The sequence below is a fragment of the Sceloporus occidentalis genome, unplaced genomic scaffold (assembly GCF_023333645.1).
Source record: "Sceloporus occidentalis isolate IW3139 unplaced genomic scaffold, rSceOcc1.0.p SCAF_89, whole genome shotgun sequence".
NCBI classification, from domain to species: domain Eukaryota; kingdom Metazoa; phylum Chordata; class Lepidosauria; order Squamata; family Phrynosomatidae; genus Sceloporus; species Sceloporus occidentalis.
The window spans coordinates 893,911-916,251 of record NW_028317069.1 but is presented as its reverse complement, the minus strand read 5'-3'; the positions used below and the strand labels follow the sequence as shown (position 1 = coordinate 916,251).

Here is a 22,341-nt window from a genome sequence, read left to right as displayed (position 1 = left end):
TGCTCTGGTGTTCACGTTGCGGGTGACCTTTCATCTTTGAAGTCTTTGCTTACGGCGATACACCGTACTCTGGCTATGTGTTATGTGGTTTTGTGTGTTGTACTGATATGTAGTTGCTGGCAGCGATATCCATCATGCACACGGCATCGGACTCTGGGAAATGCTTATGGTCTCGCGCTTTTATTCTGGTTTCTTCCATAACGTCATAACGATCCAAATGATTATGGTTTCTCAGTAAAGTATGGAACGTTAGTCTGGAGTAATACCATAACTCTTATGTGGACAAAAGTAGCTGAATTCACCCTTTTTCTCCTCTCTTCCTAGTTCCTCCATCTGCATCGGTGATACATGCATTACTGGGGGAAATGAATGGATTACAATAATACTTGGGTACTTAATCTTGAGTATACCGCGCCTTGGCGAATCGTGAATGCAGCTTCAGTTCCTGGGCATAGAAAATAGACTTTTGTAGAACACAAGAATCTTGTGATAATGCCGTTTGAAATAATAATAAGCGAGGAACTGCTTTAAAAATAAAATAAAAAAAGAAAAATACACGCACGCGGATAATTGTACTGAGATACTCCTCTCTCTTTATGGTTTTCCATCTCTCTTAAAGCATGCATCGTAAGGTGGTTTTAAGTGGACATTCAACTAGCCAGTGGTAGGGGAAAAAAATGTTGCCAGCCTTGTTCCTAGCAATGTAGGGCTTTAACAAATGGGTTTTTGTTCTACTGTGCGAAATAGGCCGTTTATTGATCGCTAGTTGCGTCTCGGATCAATCAGGCAGAATTACAGCAATCTGTCTCTATCACTGCCCGTGGCTCTGGCTCCGAGGTCTCTCGCCCTCCCCTTTCTTGTCCTTCTCATCGAGAGAGGGTGCCAGCTTTTCCAAACCTTTAAGCTGCTGCATTTTGTCCTCCGTGCTGACTTTTAATAGCTGCCTCCTCCAATTACACGGCAAAAGTACAACCGGCAGCCGCGTAGGGGAACAATGGCTGCTTTCTGAACCGGTAGAAGAAGCTACGGCATCGGCCAGCGATGTATTACTTACCTCTTGATAGACTAGCTATTTTTTCCAAGGGTAGTTTCTTTAAAAGCTTCGTAATTTAGCTGTTTGGTTTAACCCTTGAGAAGTCTGGTATGGGACGGGGTGACACTCTGCACCCCCTTTAACGTTACTATATGATGCATCACTCAACCATAAGCACTATATAAACATTTTTTTCAGGTTTTATTTTGATTTTACGTAATTTGTTTTTTCGATACAGATCCCCTATCGAAAGGCTTCCTCGGAATTAACCCAAAAATGATCAGTCTACCCTAGCCCGCCTGTCCGTCATAGAGAAGTCTTTCTGCCCTTATAACTACCCGTTAGGAGTCTAACGTTTCAGTTTTATGATGAACTCATCCCTCAAAGTTAATGAAGGTATTCTGCCTTAATACAACGAGATAAACTCTTTAAATCGCTAAAGGAAGCTGGACAATTAAGTATAAGGTGGCCAGGTATTGTCCCAAAAAACAAAAACTGTACCCTTAAAATTAACAAATTATATTTGTTTTTTGGTTTTTTAGGTCTTTATTTTTTTTTTATTCAACTAAATAGAATATACGCTTCCTGCTTATTTTCCTATAACTTTGTGTGTAAAAGATAAATAGATATATAAAACAAAAAGACCCCAGATAACGTTTTAGAAATCTTGTCCAATTTAATATGTTCATTCAGGCTTAATTTTCTAGTATATATATATATATATATATATATATATATATATATATATATATGTATGTATGTATGTATGTATATATATATATAATATATGTATTTTTATTTAGGTTTGTGTAATGGCTTTACATTTGTCCGGTGTTTAAAAGGTTAAATGTGCAGACATGGACATTTGCCCTGACTGCTGTTTTTATAAAGATTTCAGTTTGATTTACGTCTCTGGTGCAAACAATCAGAACACGCGGTGTCCCCACGCAAGCTTCCCATGCCGTTCTTGCCTTGCTATGCCTTTCACGAAGACGCGCTCGGGTATAGCGGCTGAATCGGCCGCTTCCTTCTCGTAAGCCCAAGAGAACGGCCGTCCGCGTTGGCATATGTTACAGCCCGATAGCAGAGCTTGGCTTGGTCGTGTTGATGAAAGCCTAAATCTGGAGTCTTTGTTCTTCCAGACACCAATCAGTGGCAGCGTGAGCTTCCTCTCAGTGGGAAAAGATGACCGCCAGCTTTCACAATAGCAGCATTGTGCGGAGAAAAATTTCTCAAAACAGCTTGACAGATCCTTTAAAAAAAAAAAAAAAAAAAAAAAAAATGGGGTTTAGGCAATGGGAGGAATCTGTCGCTGTGCACCATCTGCAGGTTAGAACCCAGCATCTTCCACATACTATCAAAAATACTAACTTTCAATGATATCCAAGATCGTTTTTAGGGCCAAATATATATTTTGTATAGCATGTGTTGTCCGCTTTTTGAGATAACCTTCTCTGTCTTAAATGGAGATTATTTCTAAGGACGTGTATCAGGAGCCAAGTCTTCTTCTTCTTCTTCTTCTTCTTCCCCAAATCCAAGAAGGCAGCTAAAACCCATCAAGCATTAAACTAACGTATGGCGTCGGCTCGTACGAGAGAGTTGGGGATTAAATTATTTTATTACAAAATAGATTGGGACAACATGCAAACAATTAATACAGACGCCTCGATAATTTAGTGAAGGACAATGTGAAAAAAATAAATTATATCGTTTCGGTTACCGTCATGGAAATAATTTTGCGACCTTAATGAGATGCCAGTAAAAAATATAAAGGTTTTATGATTGTTAAATAAGATTTTTCCATAAGATTGATTCTAAATAATTATTTTTAGATAATACGTTGGTTTTTTTTTACACTGCTAATTCGGGTGGGGGTGTAAATACATCTTTTTCATAATGATAAATGACAGCATCTTCAAAAATTTAGTGTGAATGTTCACACTTCCAAGTTTTTATAATGTATTCCTAATTAGATTTATTTTTTAATTATCTAAAAAAGTTTCATAGCACAGTTTGATCTGGTTTGTCTGCCTTCTGAGCTTCCACTTAAAGCGTACGTTTTTGTCACCCTGCGCAGCGACTCCAGCAGAAGGATTGATGAGTAGAAAAGCATTTCTTGAAAAGTTGTCATAACCTCACATTTTCTGAAGTGGCTTCTCTAGATGGAACCTGCCAAAGATTATTATATAAATTGTGTGTGTTAAAAAAAAAAAAAAATATGGTCATATTTTCCTTAATGTTCAAATGTTTCATTTTTCCATGCATGGGAACCTTACTGTTCCTTTACTCGTTACTCGAGGGGATATTTCAATCACATGTTTAGTGATGGTGCTTCTTCTGTGGCTGTCACAGCTTTTATTAGTAGTTAAGCCACTTACATTGTTGGGCTTCTTGTTAGATGTTTGTCAGCGTAAATGTCTTGGAGATCTCTTGTTTAATTGTACACCTCGTAGAAGATGATGTGGCCGGGACAGCGTTATGTAATCCATCTGAATCAAAATGCTGGCTAAACCACTCAGGTCCTTGGTCTTGATGTCAACAAACTTCTCAGTGAACTCCTGTTCTCCGTGCGGATGCGCTTTCAGATCTCCTCAGATCAGTAAATGCTTAGTTTATGCTTAGAAACAATGGAAGGCACCCTGCTTTGGTGCCCAGGATGTCCATTCCATTGCGTTGGGTGAAAAAAAGAGCAATGAATATCAGGAAGCTATATATATATATATGTATGTATGTATGTGGTCCCTGATGCCAATACGAACATGAATGGCTAATGTACTCATGGGTCTTTGCCTCCCTGAAGTGTAGAATGTTACTATCAAAAACACAAAAGAACCAATAGTATCTCTTCCTGCTCTTAATTGGGCCCATTGCTACAGTAAAAAGAGGTTTGCGTTGACTTCATAACACATCTTCTCTAAGAAATGTTTTACCAGCAAACCCAAAAGTATTTCTTCCTTAATTGTAAACGATAATTCATTGAAGACCATTTCTCCCTCTGCTATATAAGTAAAGATTGTACTTCAGTATAGATTAATGGTACGATAACAGACCTTTGCTTCCAGAGCCTTGTCCAGCTGACCCCCCCAGGGGCATATTGTGCATTAGGTTAAACTAATATCCTACTTATCAGAAAGATAGAGACGGCGTCTGACACAATATCTGGCTGTCATTTGTCACAGCTCACTTTAAGTAATACAATCAAACATTCTGTGCGTTCATTACAATTACAAGATCAAATTGAACCTTAATTCAATTCCCCTATGCATTGATGCAGATAGGCACTAAGTAATTCAGCTTGTGATGATGTACCTGTTTGTCGACCGTGTATAGGGGTTGTCTAGCTATATTTGACTTGTTGTGATAGTTGTTACATTGTTGTTGTCGTTTGGTTATTTACTAGCCCTTGCAATGTTCATGAAACCCTTCTGTAGGTCACAATTACACATTCAGTCTGCTTCACATTCTACATGCAATTTATTAGACACTTGGAGCAGACAATTGTCCCACAATGAAGATGGTTTAGTGCCTGTATTTATGTACAGCATGATTACGGTACTAAAAAACTTTGCATGATGTCACGACCCGGAGCATTGACTGGTGGAGTTGGCGGAAGAATGGCTTCTAGTTTGTTTGGCTGGTGTGGCCTGTTAACTTAATGCATGTGACATAGTTAACTTGTAGAACACAATACTAAGTGTTATAGAACGCTGGCGTCTTCATAGAGATCCAGAGGTTCCGTGCTTTTATTTGAGTTTGACTTTTTAAGCAAGCATTCGCAGGATATTTAGTGCCTGTATTTAAATACAACATGGTTAATGCCCAACACAAAAGGTTGCCTGATGTCGTGGAGCATTGGCTGGTGTAGAGTTGCTCCTTTGCTTGAGTAGGTTTGGTCCGTTGAGTTCATGACCAGATGTCATGGTGGCAAAGCTAACTCGTAACACACACATTGTGGATGTGTTATGGAATATCGGAATATTCAAGGAGATTTGGAGGTTCTATGCTTCCATTTGATGTTATGAGATCGGATTTGTTGAGCTTAATGTGTGAGCAGAGGCATCAGACCAACGTTTCACCACATTCCGTTTTTTTTTTTTTTCTTTTCCGATTTTGTCACCTAGACTGGTGTCTCTTAATCGCGGAGGTCACCGTGGTCGTTCTCGCCATCCAATGGCTTTCTAAACTTCAAAAGTAGCCTTGACGATGGAATTGAATGCAAAAGATTCTAGTGGTCCCGATGATTAAAAAAGAGGCCTGACTACTATAACCATGTTGATTGCTATGGTGATAAGACCACTTAAAAAAAAAAATAAAAAAAAAAAAAAAAATATATATATATATATATATATATATATATATATATATATATATATATATATATATATATATATATATATATATAAAAATACTTTTGCACCAGAATCACTTTGGCATTGGCGGCATACTTGGCAGCGTGTAAAGCTAGATATAGCCTGGAAATTGTAATCTCCGGGTGTTGGGTGCCGTTTTGTTCATGTGAGTGTTCCTTTATAGGTCTCTTAATATTTACGCCTATTGCACAGGCACCAGCTTTTCTATTCTATTGTTGATTCCCCCCCCCCCCCCGTGAATATATTTTATTCTGAATTGATGACCAAGTGACCATCATCTGCCTCGTAACATTCACAATGTTTTTTTAATTGGTAGGTTTTATAGTTTGTTTTTTTTACCCTGTAATGTGTAATTTTAAGTTTGAAATCTGAGAAATAGGAAAGAACAGCGCAATGATTAGGTTTTTAATAAGATGTTTTTGGATTCACTTTTTTCCTCGTTAATTCTAAGATTTCTTACAGCCTCGAAAGGGGTCGTCGGATTTAATGCATCACTGCACGTTTAACGCAGGATTTATATTTCCGGTCCATTACTTTGGCACCTCTTCAACGTCCGCCTGCGTCACGACAGATGTCTTAATGTGGCCTCCGCTAGTACAGCCATCGGCACCTGTTCCAGATTTCGAGTCATCTGGTAGCCTGTGGGATTTTTAAGGAGGCATACCAGGAGTCCTTGGATTACTAGCCATCGCGATTGTTACAAAGCATTTGCACATCACCCTTGTGTTAATGCTATTGTGCATATGTGACAAGTTAAGCCGCGTGGGCATAATTCAGAATATTTCCCGTTAGTTTCCGACCGGCAGTGGTGTGGCCCAGGGGCCCCTTCGATGCAACCCTGGCCTTGACCTTGAACTTTATTGGTTAACCAATAAACACTTATTTGTGGCCAGTAAATTCCTAGATTTTGTTGATAATGTAAAAAGGATTTGTTAAAGGAATGTTTTTGTTTTGTTTTTTTAGAAATCAAGGTCTTTTGGCCCAGAATTGATCATTCAACAAGATGTACTCGTGTCAGCCACATCTTCTAGCCGCCCAACGTATAGAAATGATGGAGAGGCCGTGCAATAATCTGGCATTTTCCTATTTGTGTGCTAGCTGTTTGTGCTAACACCCTGGCAGCTATGTAGTTTTGTGTTGATTTCTAGTGTGAAAGAGTGTAATCGATTGGCAGCGTCTACTCGCCAGCATGCCTAGAGAGAGAAGTTAACACACCAGTGGGATTTTCTAAGGCCCACCTAGAACTAGCGCTTGTAATGTGCTAACAAGCTCATTTTTGTCCCCCTGGCTGCTTGCTTCCTCGCTTCCCCTCGAAGGAATAGCTTGGAACTTGAGCGAACTAGGCGTAATGAAAAGCACCACGGGAGACAGAAACAAGTAGGTTTTTTTTTTTTTTTTTTATCCTCTCCTTCTTCATCATCTTTCCCTTTTCAGCCAAATAGAAAATTAGTTTTGGTAACACACAAAGGGCAGTATTTCATGTACGAGGGAGACCGCTGTGAATCCGAGGATTCTATTAACTGCAAAGAAATCGGCAGCTGAGAATGGGCTCCTCTTTCAGCGCCTTCCTTGTATACATAGTCCGGCACACGCACCTCCAATCAAAAGATTAATATCTGCCATACAAAGAGCAACAAAAGTGCTGCCCCATCTTGACGTTTGCACCCCCCCTCCCCGTTGACTCTTACGAGAACTGGCAAACTCAACAACTTGCACAAGAGTTCAACTTTTGCCCTGCCACCTAAACGATAAATATTTGACTTTGTGTTTTCTCCCGATATGATCTAGAATCTAATGCAGTCTGGAGTTTGAATGCGTGGATTGTGTGATTATTACTGGTGCATTTAATGCGTATCTGAAATATTGAGATACGTTATATAATTAATAATAATGTATTGATACTCCGAAGACGTTGCACCATGGAATGACTTCATACCACGATGTTCCAGCTTCTTTGGTTTGCCTATATGGAGCGCCCAGCAGTCATGTCAACAGAGTTGATATCTTGACAATAGTGTCCTAGCTGAGCGTGTTATTTATCTCAATTATACATCCAGATCCAATTTTGGAAGTCCCCCCTACCCTGAATGATATATGCTGTCTGCCTACCTCATTCGCTTAATTACATGCGCTAGTTTGGAAGACTACTTGAACTTCTGATGGGCCTCAGAACCCAACGTCCTCCATTCCAAGACAGGACAAGGTTCGTTTCCCGTTTTCCTCACCACTATTCTTTAGAAGGGTTTCTCAGATGCCTAAAATTTCTCTTGATGCCATCAGAAGCAGCCAGTCAGTAATAGTCGCTGTTCTCAGATCTAGTTAGAACGTAGAAGCGGTCTAATTACCAACACTGACGAGGCAGCATTCGGCATAGACCTAACCCCGGGTTTCAGTATTTCATTAACACATTATCAAAATCCCAGGGCTATCATAGAGTAGGGATCGTCAGCCCTTCTTTATAACGCAAGTTAAAATTTTGCTGGATTTAAAAAAAAATGTATCATCCCACAAGGTTTCATTTTGCAGCACTTTGGTTACAATATTGCGGATGTTGTTTTCCTTCTGTTTCATGTACCGCTGAGGAATGAACTGATAGTATGAGGTTCTTTGGTGGGGGAAGGGTTAAACGGTTGCGTAAGCCATGCAGTCGTACCCTGTGGGAAGACTTTTAAAGTTGCGGGAGGATGGTAAAAAGATTTCTCGGATCAGGAACCTGCAGAAACACAGACAGCAGGCTAGTTATTTCTCCTGATAATTGTATGAAGCTGCCTGTGGCTCTCACATTCACAGCACTATTTACTAAAAGAGCTTTGTCGCATCACAAAAGTACCCAATTCTTCTCGTCTTTCTGTGTGCGCGTCTCCGTGTTGTTCATCCCAGATATGTGTGTTATGCATTTTGTGATGTTCTATTTGTAGAACAAATTGTCCATACTATATCTATCTATGGGGAACCGCTGGAGCACATCTTCTGTAGCTTGGATCAAAGGTGTTACAATGCAGCAAACCTAGAGTTAGAAACACCAACGTTCCTTCCTTGGCGTAAGGGGTAATAGGAAGGATCTTCATTAGTGAGAGGACATTATAAACCCCCCCCCCCCCAAATAATTTAGTCAAGCAGTGGTAAACTTGGTAGTTACACTTTTGGACATCGCCATGTCAGCTCTTAAATGTACAGTCAATGTCTAAATTGACAAAACAGCTTGACCAAACAGTTAAAGAGTGAGCCAAAACGGTATATTTGCCGTTGATGCTCAACAAGGAGTTGTTGATTGCCAGAGGGTTGTACGCCTTGAGATTTGGAAACTTTCATTTCTAGCAAAGGTTCCACCGGTCAGACCTTAGAGTTTCAAGATCGTACCAAGATCCATCTGTGGACGTAAGAGAATTTCGCAAGCACCAGTGCTCTAATGGGTACTTGAGGGCCAATGATGGGTAACTGGCTGTATAGCAAGCAGCTGAGTGTGTTCGTTTCTCCTTGACTTATTCCATGAAGCTTTGAGGAGAGGATGCGGTACTTGGATTCAATCATTCAGCAACATTTGGAACCAACAACTTTTGAAGACTACGCTGCACAAGTGTTCTGCCCGGCTCCGCATAATCACCTCCTGCTGAATGCACGTAAGTCACCCTTTGTCTTGAGAACCCGTTCCTCATACAACACGAGGACATTTATTAGTGGGAGTTTGGACTTCATGCCGCTTGCCACAACTTTTTTAAGCATTCTAGATACCAAACAGGTTCTTTTTTTTATTTATTTTTATAAAAAATATATATTTTCTTTTTTATTTATTTTTTTAAATCATAGTCTATTATACATGTTCTAAAACATTCAGAATAATCAGATTGGCGTCATTAAATCTTTGGGAATTTAAGGCTGAAACACAGCTAAAATAAGTAATCTGGTGTTACTATGTCCGATGTCTTTTGAATAGCACTAAGGATAAACGCAACGATTATTTGAGCTGACATTTGAAACGTAAATTAAGATATAGAAGTATATTTTCCACGTCCCTTGGCAATTACCGCTTATTAATTTGCTGTTAAGAATCAATAGTGTCAATTATTATAGCAGAACATGCCTAATGACCTAAATTGATGAGACTGATAACAAAAAAAAGAAAACCCTAATGCTTTGAGGCATTCGAATAGATAATTGATGGCCCCGTTTTAGCTGCAAATTGTACGGTGAAAATTAATGCAATTTATTCTCGTATCCTAGAATCATTCCTGTTTTGAAATAGCCACGGCTGTCTAAATAGCATCTTTTACCTATTTTTGATATGAGGAACCAATTTTTCTTAAGGCTTTTTGTTTTATTACTTGTACATCTTTTGTGGGTGTCCTTGATGATGATTATGCTTACCTCGTTCAGACACTTCCGGCTGATCTGCTTGATTGCTGTTCAGAGTTTGATTTGTGTTTTTTTGTTTTTTTTTTGTTTTTCTTTTCTTATCTTCCTTCTTAGATCATTAAATCTCTGTTCTGTTTGTGAAAGGTAAGACCTAATTTCTCTCCCTTCTGTCCACTTCTCTAATCCTCCCTCTGCTTGTATTTCTTACTAACACTGCATGACCCGTGGTAGGCGAGGCTGTGCGATGTAATATGCCATCCAATCTTGCCACCACTGTCCTCGCTGCATGAAATCAGAATCTAGGTCATCCTGCGATCCGTGTACCGTGTTACCACTTGGTTAACCTGCAACCATCCACGTGTGTATGAACTATCCTCGGCACAGTATAGCTCGCTTCCCATTGTTGCAATGTATGCGTTTTCCCGTGCATGATTCTCTGCCTTGTGCTCACCGCCCCACAGTCATGACACGCGGAGATGGTGATGGAGTTCCCTCTTCTTTATAACGGATCTAAAACATGCAGGTTAATGATCGGTCAGTGGCCAACAGGACAGTGGTAACAGGCTTATAGGCGGTGTTATAGATGAAATACGCAAGAATGTGGACCATTATTGAGAACTGAGGGCGCAATTGGCAGCCCCCCGATTGAACATTTAGGTTCACGCCACCAAGTTCACACATATGACGGCTTAGATGTAGTGTAAGGAAGTTTGACTGTACTGAGATGTTGTTAGACAAATGGAACAGCCTCACAACAGAAGCGGTAGAGATTAATACAGTTACAGAATTTAAACTTGCATGGAATAGGAATATGACTCCTGAATCTAAGACGTGACCAACGACTGATTAAGGTAAGGAAAAATGGGTGGACCAGATGAGCCAAATGGCTATTTTCTGCCATGGAATTCAGTGTGTGCGATATTTATGGCAAAACCGCATTTCAGCCCTCCTGCTCGCTCTTGAAAAGCCACTTAAGTTATGGACAATGTGATGCAAGACTCTTGAGCTCCTTACTAATGAAAGCCAAGCTTCCCCCTGGTTCTGCGCGGCACCTGGCTCTGTTTGGCAGGCCTCCATGACATTGAGTTCAGTGCTGAACCCTTCCACTGGCAACACTGTGCCACTTCTTCTGCTACTGCGGACCACCGTTGTTTTATATATGCATAACCCTTAGTGTTATCACACATGTTCTTGCGTCATAATACGTGAGTGTGATGTCACGTTTTCAGATCTACCCTTAACCTTTTATCGCAACAATGCTTGTTTAATCTCTTTCCATATTTTCCCTCTCCAGCCTTTACCCCACTTTTGTCTCTTCTCCTCTTTCTCCCAGCAACCCGCGTTTCTCTCTTTTATCAATCTCGTTGCTTTTTTGGTCTTTTTCCCTTCCTGGTGGATGGATTGTTTATGTAGGCATGAAGCACATGTTCACTGTTAACCTTCCTTGTGGCTCAGGTCCGCTCTCGCTCTCGGCTCAGTTGGCATGGGACTCGCCTATATCATGGCAGATTTTTCACTAATTCGAGCACAAATAAACCACCATATATATGGAAAAGATGAAACGAAAACACGTTCTTTTTAGCTTGACATCGTTTTTAGTTTTAATATATTCTTGAATTGTTTCTTGTTGTAGGACCTTCCGATGGTCTAATGTTCCTCCTCTTGCTTCTATCCTAGGGCCTTGCGCAAATCATGAGCAGAGCAGCGAAAAAATATGTCCCCAGGCTGATGGCTCGGAGTTGACGTCCCCCATGTCACCACGGGCCAGCAAAAGCCGCGTGTCCGTAAAGCTAAGGCGCTCCTCCGGCTCGGCCAACAAGACCTAACGTTCTCTCTCCACGTTCCTGAGTTCTCCACTTGACTTGTGTTGATCACTGGCAGTGCCATAGGCCAAAAGATCCTGGCGTCTCACACCCATTGGCACCATCACATTTCCTGTGGCTTTTTTTTTTATTCTACTACTTTTATACACTTCTATTTTATTTAAGCAAATAACACTGGACTTTTAGACCTATTTAATATTTTAGCCCGACCATATATGTGATTTTAAATTGTTATAACGATGCTGGGTGCCATATGTATATGTTTGCAGCTTCTAACAATTTTTATTGCATTCTAGCGCTGCCGACCTGGATGAAACCGCATCTATATAATTACTACTGTTAATATTATTATTCACACTTTCCTTTTTAAAGAATGCTAATTAGTCTATACATTTGCCACGATGTATATTTTTCGTTCATTTGGCCCTCTTTTTTGAGGCCAGTGCAAAATATGTATAATTATATATTTATCTAGAACCTGCATATATAATATATATTATATATATATATGTAGGTTTTATATTATTTTGTGTCTTTGATTTAATGGAATGCAGAGATAAACGTTAAAAGTAACACATGCTTAATATTTTTATACATTTTTTTTTCCGTTCAATATATATATGTATGAAGGTCATTGATTTTCGTGTATTCCGCTGGGTTTCTTAAAGAGTAGGGATACGTAATACCACGTTTCACATTTTTCCTTTCATTCCATTACAAGGAAACCATGACTTCAGGTTTAATTTGTTTTAAATTCTATATCGGTCTTGGTTCATTACCAAGTAATATGTTACGCATGGCCTCGTGCATGCGCTAGACGCGAGTCGCGTGCAATGCAACCAACTACTGTCGCTGCGTAGAATTTGTTAACAAAATGACTTCCAAAGGCCTTTTATACTATGGTGACGCAAATGGATCCTCAGATGTACAGAAGAAGTTCTTTTTAACATGATCTTTTCAGCCCCATACTTTTTTCTAGAGATGCCAAAGGACGGAGGGGATGCGGTCTCATAGCATTTCATCTGCACGCTACTTGGATAGTGCTTTGGTGTTTTTTTTTATTTTAATATACCGTTATTCCTTCTATTGTGTTTTTTATATAATTCGCATTTGTTATATTTTTAACATTTTTGCTTCCTCGTTAGGTCACAAATATTTTACGGCGCACAGTGTTTTGTATGTATCATATGCAGAATAAACTTTAGCACTCTTTTGCATTGAGCTGCGTTATTTAAACTCACACAAGTTGAATCGGGTCAGTACAGTAATTCTATCTAAAAGAATAAGATCCCCGGGGGATGGCCACGTGACTTGACGTGGTATTCTCTGTAGGGCACACTCTTTTTTTTTTTTTTTTTTTTTTTTTTACCATATACATTATTCAGTTGCTAGACTGTACCAGCATTTGTTTCGTATTTTAAGTGATGGTAAAGGTGTTACACCTTCTCTGCAGGATTTCACACTAAATGTCCCTTCCTAGATAGAATTTGTTTTTAGTAGATCTGTAATGTACCTGTTAAGCATAACTGAGTTCATAGACCACGTTGTGTAAATAATATATACTGTTAATGTTGCAGGGTTTGGGTTTGTTTTTTTTTAATGCAGTACTCTGAATTGATTAATATCTGTTCTGCAAGCAGCAGTCCGCGTTGGAGGCCGGATACTGTATCATTTTGTAGGTAAATCTTTGACTGCCTGAATCCACATTTGATGTGTTGAGTTTAGACATCAACTGTGGGCTGATCAAGCCATATTTTGCATACTGTCTTCTTGTTCTGTCATTTGTTATAAACTATAAATTATGAGCCATTATCTTACTCAGACTTTTGCAAAGTGTCCTCAAGTACCTGTAATAGACTATGCTTGTTTAACATGTAAGCTATATATATATTTCAACTTCACTAGTGGGCTGATAAGTGCATGGGGAAGGACAAAGTAATTGTTTATATAGTACTATAGATACACTATATAATATCATTCATAAGATCTTTGGGATTTATTCTCTAAATGGTAGTTTGATAGGGCGGTTTGGCTTCAGTTCCTTGACTTCAATCTACGTTATGAATGCCCAATGCCAGTGAGCGTCTGCTGCAGGAAGAGCTTGGCCCTGTATAATGTATTGTTCGACAAGATTTCTTAAGTCTACTCACCAGTTGAATTATACATTATACAGGGCTGTCTCAGCCATTTTTGCTGGCGAAACCTGCCAGTGTTGGCTCTTCATAATGGTTTTTCAAGTGGGAGACTTGAAGCCAACTCTCCCTTTAGTGAATAGACCACTTTGTTTAATACTTTTTCTGTTCTTCTGAGATGTGTATGATGGTACTTGAGGATAGCTTTGGCAAAGCTTGCCTTAGTGGATTACGAAGCTCAATGTTCATTTTTTGGCCATTCAGTAATTTTTTTCTTATGGCTTCTACCAAACTACGGGGAACCAAACCAAAACTCTTCTGTTGAACCTTCTTCCTGGTAACTTCCAGCCAACATATGTGATCATCAGATTTTTTTTCTTTGAGGACAAAGCATTAGATTCACCTTTTTCTTTCCTTTTTACATATATATTTTTATATATCCTATTTAAATAAAAATTTTAAGAGTAGACATACTTGGTATATCTTTGTCAAAGTCCATCTCTCCTGTTCATTTTTTTTTTTTTGGGGGGGGGGTGCAATGTACCTTCAACAAACACACACTGGGCTTGTAGACATGTTTCCTACGGCTCATCGTCGCGTGTCCTGATATCTGACGTTTATGCTCTGCCGTATAAAAAGCTGTAAGGATACTGTCACACGGGCAACTGTATGACCTGCATGTGTATAAACCAGCCGTGGCGATCCTCTGCATGTAATGTCATTTCATGCCTGTTCTGCCCACTTGTAAAGGGCTAGAGAAGACCTCATCTTCCTCAATAATCCAATAAAAATATTCTTACCACTTTTTGTGTAGTGTGTAATCCTTTTTAGCTGTTCTCTGCAGCCGCTGACTTTTCTCTAAGGAGCCATTTCAGAATTGTAGAGGTTTTTCCAATTATTTTAATGGTTTTAGAGATATTAGATTGAAAATTGTAAAGTTTTTGCCCAATCTAAGATCAGTAGAAGCTCCTTCAGCTCAGTTTTGTTGGGTCTGCCCTGAAGACTTGAGGGTCTGGGGGAAAGAATATTTTTTGGGGGGGTTTCTTTAGGAAAAGACAAGTGCCGCTTCCACTTTCCCTCACACTTGTGGTCTCTCAGACCTGGAGAGCAGTAAGCAGTGGTAATGTGGGGACCTGGCCAGGAGCCCCACTTGCTCCTGCCTACTGAAGTACTTGTAGTATGAAGCAAACACAATGTACCAATTTACCCCAAAATACGGCTTGTATTATGATAACACTATTGTCTGGTAATAACTAAATACAGAAGTCATTGGTCTCTGATATCAGTTGCCTCATCTTAGGGCCTTCTAAGATGTGAAGAGTCCCCTTACCCACAGGGCCCTATAGATCTCCTGTGATGCTCCTGGAATGTTCCAAAAATGTGTGGAAATATGACAAAAAAAGTCAATTACTGATGCTTTAAATCTTTCTTTTAAGCGCAAGTGGCCGGGAATTGGTAAGAGTACGTGTGTGATATTTCTTCCAGAATATAATTTATTAAATACACTTAGGAAATGCCTTCATGCCCTTCTGCAAATAATTTAGGCCAACTCCTCCGTGCTTTATGCTTGAAAAGCAACAAATGTTACGGAGTTAAACTGCTCATTAAGGTTCTGTCGCATCTCAAAGTCTGGAACTTGTCGAAACTTCTTGTACGTGTCCTCGTGTAAAGCTGCTTGTGTTTTCATGCTTAATTGTTGGTACTTAAGATGGTGAAACCGCATCCTCTTCTCCTCTTGAAGCCTTTGCCTCTTTGGAGAACTCTTGAAGAGAATCAATATTTTTAAATACACGTTCATATTCTTAGAAGCAGTTTGTTGTTACTACTCTGCTTCACGAATCCCCCAGCTTACTTGATGTCTTTCTGATGATGGAGTCATGAACCGTGACGAGATGAGAGGCATGATCTGGGGTCATTTACTGGAAGTCTATCTTGCTCTTTGGAATATTTCAGCAAGACAGCCACTTCCAGGGGATATTGATTACATGCTCTTCATCTGATGACAAAAGCCAACAATATTCTGATCCGTATTGGGCAGGCTTGGCCCAAATCGCACCCTGTTGTTTAATAGGAACTTCAAATACCAACCCTACTACTCCTTTGGATTGCGTCAAGTTCATGGTGGGGCTCAGGCTTTTTCACACCTGAAGATTGTATGTATGGTTACTTCCTTCATCCAAGGAAACAAGCTTCAACCTTTGATTGTTTGGGAAGACTCTTCAACATGGCCTGACCAAAGTCAATGTAACAAATATGCTACAGTGCAAAAAATCAGGAGCGTTTCATGATGTCCCTTATGTTAAACTACTCGAGGAGGTTGTGTTCTATTTGTTGGTTACTTACTATGAAGTTTGGAAATGATTGCATGGTGGCTTGACCCCATCCATAAGGAATAAATGGGAGAACAGCACAAGGGGGAGAGGGTGGAAGACCCATTTTCTCTGGATCATTACGGGCTTAAACTCTCCCACACTAAACAGTCTTATCCCTTCAACTATGAATTACAAAGGCCCTTGTAAAGGTGAACTCCTACCTGTTAGTATAGTTATGGTACCCATAGGGTACTTACTAATGTGTGCTTAGCATGTAGGTGATGCCGTGAGCTGGAAAACATACCTGAAGTTTTCCGTGGGTGTTGGACACCTTTTCCAGACAGACTTCGGGCCCAACAGGGCTGCATGTTTCAAAAAATATTAATGTATCTTGCAACTTATTTGGCTTCCGAATGGGACGTTGGTCCCCATTGGCGGCCTCCATCCAGACACAATAACATTGCATGCTTCATTGCGTTCGATGTCAACACTGCAGTCTTCAGAGCTCCAGGAGGCTTCCGGATCGTGAGAAGAAGCCAGAGGATCATGGGTAGGTGAGTACAATCTGGGGGGGGGGGTCAGACTTAAGTAAATACATTGTCAGTGAGAGCTACTGGTTTGTTACGTGTTCAAAGCCATTCAATAAATTGAAATATTTGCTTTTTTTCTAGATATATATAATACACACCAAAATGTTTCATATTTAATGATTGTGATTAACTCATCCATGTGTAGGATGAAACGTGAATATGATTTCAGAAACATAATACATTGACTACTTCTTCCAAACCATGATCTTCTGAACTCATCCAATATACCATAAACAATATTACATTCTAAAACATGCTCGCTTAGTGGGCAAAATAACTTTTAGTAGTGTATATATTAATAATGTAAACTATTATGTATAACTAACTCAGGCAACATAGTTTTTTTTCTCCCAAGCCCATACTTAATGCAATATAAAAATAAAAACCAGGTTTTCCATTATAATAGCATGATTTTACACACATTACTGGGCCTGATTTTAAAACGCATTTTTTTTTTTTATTTTTTTTTTTTTTAACAGTTTATTGCGTTTACAATAGACCAAACAGAGAAAAGAGATGAGATGATAAACAATAGGTACATAGATTGCAAATATGGCAATAAAAAGAAAACCAGAGCAAATGAAACAGGATTTCAATAATGCACTCAATACATATGGCATAATGACAAATGTAAATAAAAATAAGAGACAAAGTAGAATATAGACACAAAATCACGGAAGAGCAGCAGACAAGTCAGGGGAAAGACAATGGCGATACTGATCTTCGCAGCAATAAGAACGTGAGCCAGCAGTTTACGATGAGAACCAGAGAGGTCGTCCGGAAACATGTCGAGAAGCGCTAGGTCAATAGTCCGCGGAAGCCGAATAGAGAGAAGGTGCGTACTAAGGTCAAAAACGTTGCTCAGTGCACATTTTTTATTGTATGTATAAATATTAATGCAATTTCTGCATTAATATTATATATATATATATTATATAATATAATATTAAAATGTATTGTAAATGACTATTGTAGATTTTTAATGGAATATCTTAACCGGTGTACAGAGGCCCTTTATCACTCCCATCACTCCTGGGTTCCAATGGCCTTTTATCACTCCCATCACTCCTGGGTTCCAATGGCCCTTTACCACTGCCATCACTCCAGGGTTCTGACGGCCCTTTACCACTGCCATCGCTCCAGGGTTCTGACGGCCCTTTACCACTGCCATCACTCCAGGGTTCTGACGGCCCTTTACCACTCTCATCACTCCTGGGTTCCAATGGCACGTTGTGTTCGCTAATTTAAGTTGAAGTTTAAAAGGCTAATAGTTAGAAAACCTTTTTGTAATTGTTACAGCGTGAAATGCCCTTGAAAACAGGTAAGTGACCCCAAACTTGTGTGTATATGTAATTGGTGAATTATCCTGGCATTTCATTGTAACTTCTATTTGCGTTTTATATATTTTAAATAACATGTTTCTATAATAGATTATTTGAAAAAAATGTGTCTGAGTTTTGTTTTTGTTTACTATTTTAATATAACCAAGCAAGGCCTTCTTACCACCTTTGACCCATTTAAAGCTTTTTGATTTCCAATGTGCCCTATTTTATATACTAAATATTACTAAAATTGCAATGGGATAGTAGAAAATAGATGGTTCCTATGTTTTGGACGATAAAGATGCCCCACATTAAAGAAAATTACATATCATTTTGAGGGGGTAAGCCTTGTGTAGACCCATATATAATACCATATACATAATGGACGTGTGTATATTATATATATTATATAGACACACACACACACAGTATATAGACATAGACACACACGCAGTGTTCTTTACATATAATGGATAATGTCCATTATGTATAGATTAACCCATTGTGTGCCGTGTGTCACAGGTTAATAATAATAATTTGAACTGTAAAGCAAATGTCGAAAATATGTTTGTGGGTTAAATGGTTATAAAACAAATACATTTTTTAAAAAATGTACTTTTTAATCTAGGGTGTAGATCTGTAATAGAATGAATACGTTTCTTAACAGGACAAAGGCATGAAATTGCCACAGCAATATAAACTCAACAAAAGCTTAGGGACCTATTTGAAGCTTGTAGAACACAATTAATGGGAGGATTTAATATGCTTGAAATTATGCACAAGTGCTTAACACTTTGTATTAAAAGAAAAAAATCGTGTTGCGTTGAATAAAATTGCATGTCATTCAAAAGCATCAAAGTCTTTAAAAAAAACAAAAAACCTCCAGGAGTCTGATTTACTAAAGATCTTAATTTTGTATGTTTTCTTAGTCCTTTTTTTCTCCTTTTGTAATAGTATTTACTTAAAACAAATTTAATCCTCCATATAATTCCCCTTATTTGAAACCATTTAAGTCAATTTATATTGTGTCCCTGCAGTGTAATTGTCCTTTTCTTCTTATGCATATATTTTTTTACAGTAATTTAAAAAATTGGTTAAACATTAACATGGAACAAATTGTCCAATGTAAGACTTTACATACATTTTATTTTAAATAATAATTAAAAAAAAAAAAACGAAAAAAAGAAAATCAGACCCAAAAAAACACAAGGCCAATACACACAACCTTTGGTTTATTTAGGGGGAGCCTAAAACAATATTTTTGGTAAATGCATTTTTTTTCTGCAATGATAGCCCTGAATTAGTTTCACATATGGATCCACTTTATTATATATATATATATATATATATAACATCTATATAAGTTAGGTACATGTATATTTTAAAACAAAATCATAATGAAAACAGTACAACAGATTAAAGAATTTTCAGCCAGTATATCATTTGAAAGCGGTTTTCTCAAACTCTCATCTTTAACTGCTGGCATTGAAGGGGTGTGAAGCGTTTATTAATAAGCGACAATTATGATGTCATCAGTCAGAATCGTTATGATGCACATTTTCACCTTCCGTGTTCTAGCAGCCTGGTCCAATAGGGATTTGTTGGATTAGCTCCTGCCTGCTTTCTGGTGGATGGCACTTGTTTATATGCAAGGCGAGTCCGGGGGCACTAAAGAAGGCCGTGGGGCAGATTTCACATGGGAAGATCTGCTGTCCTCCTCCTTCTGCCACCATAGCTTCTTCTAAAGGGATTAGAAGCTCTTCTCTCACTGCATGCCACAGTCGGTGCTTATCCCTAATGTCCACGGAGGGGAAGTGAACTCCACAGAGGGGGCATGGGTAGGTGATCTGCCCCCTCTCCAGTGGGTTAAATGGTTGGTGTGTAAGCAGGTGTTTGCGGAGGTAAGTGTGCCTGCGGAATCTCTTGTGGCAGTATGGGCAATCAAATGCCCCGTCCTCGGCTGTGGTGTGAGCCATGCTTTCCTCCCTGCCCCGGTAGGGGCTGCCGCTGGAGTGCAGCGGCTGAGCTGGCTGCTGGGAGCTGTCCAGGGCCGTCTGGTGCTGATCCCGTGCGCTCGGAGCCGCATCCCGACGCCCGCTGCTGTTCTCCTTGCCATCCAGCGGGACTTGCAGCCTCTTCCCTCCCTGCCCATCTGCCCCCAACGCCCTGGGCTTGTGCCACCTCCTGTGGGAAGCCAGGTTGGCCGGGCAGCTGAATATCTTATCGCACTCGGGGCAGCGATACTCAACACGGACGATCCTGGAGCACTTGTGCTGGGCTAAGGCAAAGGGGTCGGGGTATTGCTCCTTGCAGAGCTGGCAGATAAATTCCCCCAGAGGGGGTCGTTTGAGGAGGGATTTGCCATCTGGCTCCTCCGCTTTGATTTTTAGTCCCAGCACCGGAGAAGTGGTGACTTCATCTGCAAAGCTGAGCTTCCTGCTGGCTTTTATCTTCTTGCACTGGAGTTTGGGGTATCTCGGGGTCTCCTTGGAGCTCATGCTTCTCTGTAACTTGCTGGATTCTGGGGGCAGAAAGGGGTTGTGCTGGGCAAGAAGTTTCTCCATGGAGGCAAAGGACTCTGAAGAAGGAAAGGACTCGGCAGAAGCTGGAGAACTCAGGAACCTTCTAAAGAACGTATTCTTCAGTTCCATGTCTACAGGTTTCACTGGACTGAAAGGTATCTGGTTCCAGGGTCCGATCTGTTCCACTCTAGAACCCATCCTGATGGGAGGAACATCAGAGGAGGCTTCAGGTGTCCCTTCACCTGCTTTCTCTACTGGGTTATCAGGAGCTCCTGCCCCCAAATCACTGGTGGATGTGTAGGGTGTCAGGACAGTGAGAACTGTTTCATCAGATGGTATCCTGTAGGACCCACAGCTTTTCCTAGTCCTCTTTACCAGAAATCCCCGGGGCATCTTCACTCAGGACAAGGGATCAGGATTGCAGAACAAAAGGGCGAATAAACCAACAATGGAGAGATGAGAGCAGCCGAAGGCATGGGGTAAGATAAGTCTCTTCTTCCTATTGATCACAGGGTTCATAGTAAGTCACCTATAAGTACCTGACAGTAGCCAATGAGAAGTTACAGCAGGGCTGATAGGCGTGTCCCTAAAACAGGACCCCCTGATGCCCCCTGTCAAAGACGATAAATGTAAAGGATGGGGAGGAAAACACTCGGGGGACAATTTAAAAACTGTTTCCTCCATATATGGTTTAAATACCCTATGATTTGGGTGTAGTAATTGCATTTATTATCTATGCCTTCACTAAATGATTTAATTAATCCTCTATGCCATGATGTAATAACTATTTTTATTGTCTATGCCTTCATTTAATAATTATATTTATTTTCTATGCCATGATGTAATATTTGCATTTATTCTCGATGCCTTCATTTAATAATTGCATGTATTCTCCATGCATTCATTTAATAACTGCATTTATTTCCTATGCCAGGGTGTAGTAATTATATTCTGTACATTATGATGTAATTTGTATTTAATCTCGATATATTTAATTATTGCATTCATTTAATAACTGCATTTATCCTTAAAGGTACCAAAAGGAATTTCAGAATAATAACCCTTCTGGCATTTTTAAAAAAGACACACCAGGATTAGAGTCTTAATTTAAAAATATATATATTATTATTTCTGGGGATTATCAATCCCGTTTAGCATATTAATAATAAAGAAAAATCACTGTTTTGCATTAATTGCCCCCTGAAGAAGAGCTAATCCCATAGAGTTTAACAAAACGTGAAATTATTTGCTACATGTTAATATATTTAATTTATATTTTGTGAATTATGTCTAATGTAAGGATTCTGCCGTATATAGATGTAAACATATTAACCCTTCATAGACTAGCACAAACCAATGTTTTTAAATGGCATAAATAAAGATACAAATGTCACCTAAACACATTTGATCTATAGATGGATAGATAGATGGAGGTAGAGATATGTGTGTATATATGTATGTAGATAGAGATATGTGTGTGTATATATGTATGTAGATAGAGATATGTGTGTATGTATGTATGTATAAATGTATATATAAGTAGTTTTTGTTTAAAATAGGTTTATGTATATACATATATGTCATTTTAAAAAAAGCTGTAATTTGTCTTTTTTTCTTCAAAAACTTTATCATTTCTGTCATAGGAAGATAAGTGCCCAAAGCATCAGGAGTTTCACTACAAGAATGGTCTGTATTTGTTTTGGATTTGATTGGCTGGTCCCAATTAGCTTGAACATGTATGTACTGGTACCGGCTAGTACACACATTATATGTGTGCAGTTCATCATTTTCAGTGGGTTTTTCCCCCCTATATTAACCCTTTCTGCACTAACCCTATACATATGTGTGGGCAACTTATGATTTGTTATCTGCAATTATTGTCTT

The 22,341-nt window shown here is 39.3% G+C and overlaps 1 protein-coding gene and 1 pseudogene across 1 annotated transcript; one reads left to right on the top strand and one right to left on the bottom strand.

Annotated features, from left to right (window-relative positions):
• LOC149284665 (ral GTPase-activating protein subunit alpha-1-like) overlaps positions 1–11,582 on the top strand; it is a 58,035-nt pseudogene extending 46,453 nt beyond the window's left edge.
• A 7,927-nt stretch (positions 11,583–19,509) lies between these two features.
• On the bottom strand, positions 19,510–20,850 carry LOC149284664 (insulinoma-associated protein 2-like). The gene has a single exon (XM_089496297.1). It carries the CDS (start codon positions 20,848–20,850, stop codon positions 19,510–19,512), a length of 1,341 nt encoding a protein of 446 aa, XP_089352423.1.
• Between the last annotated feature and the right edge of the window lie 1,491 nt (positions 20,851–22,341).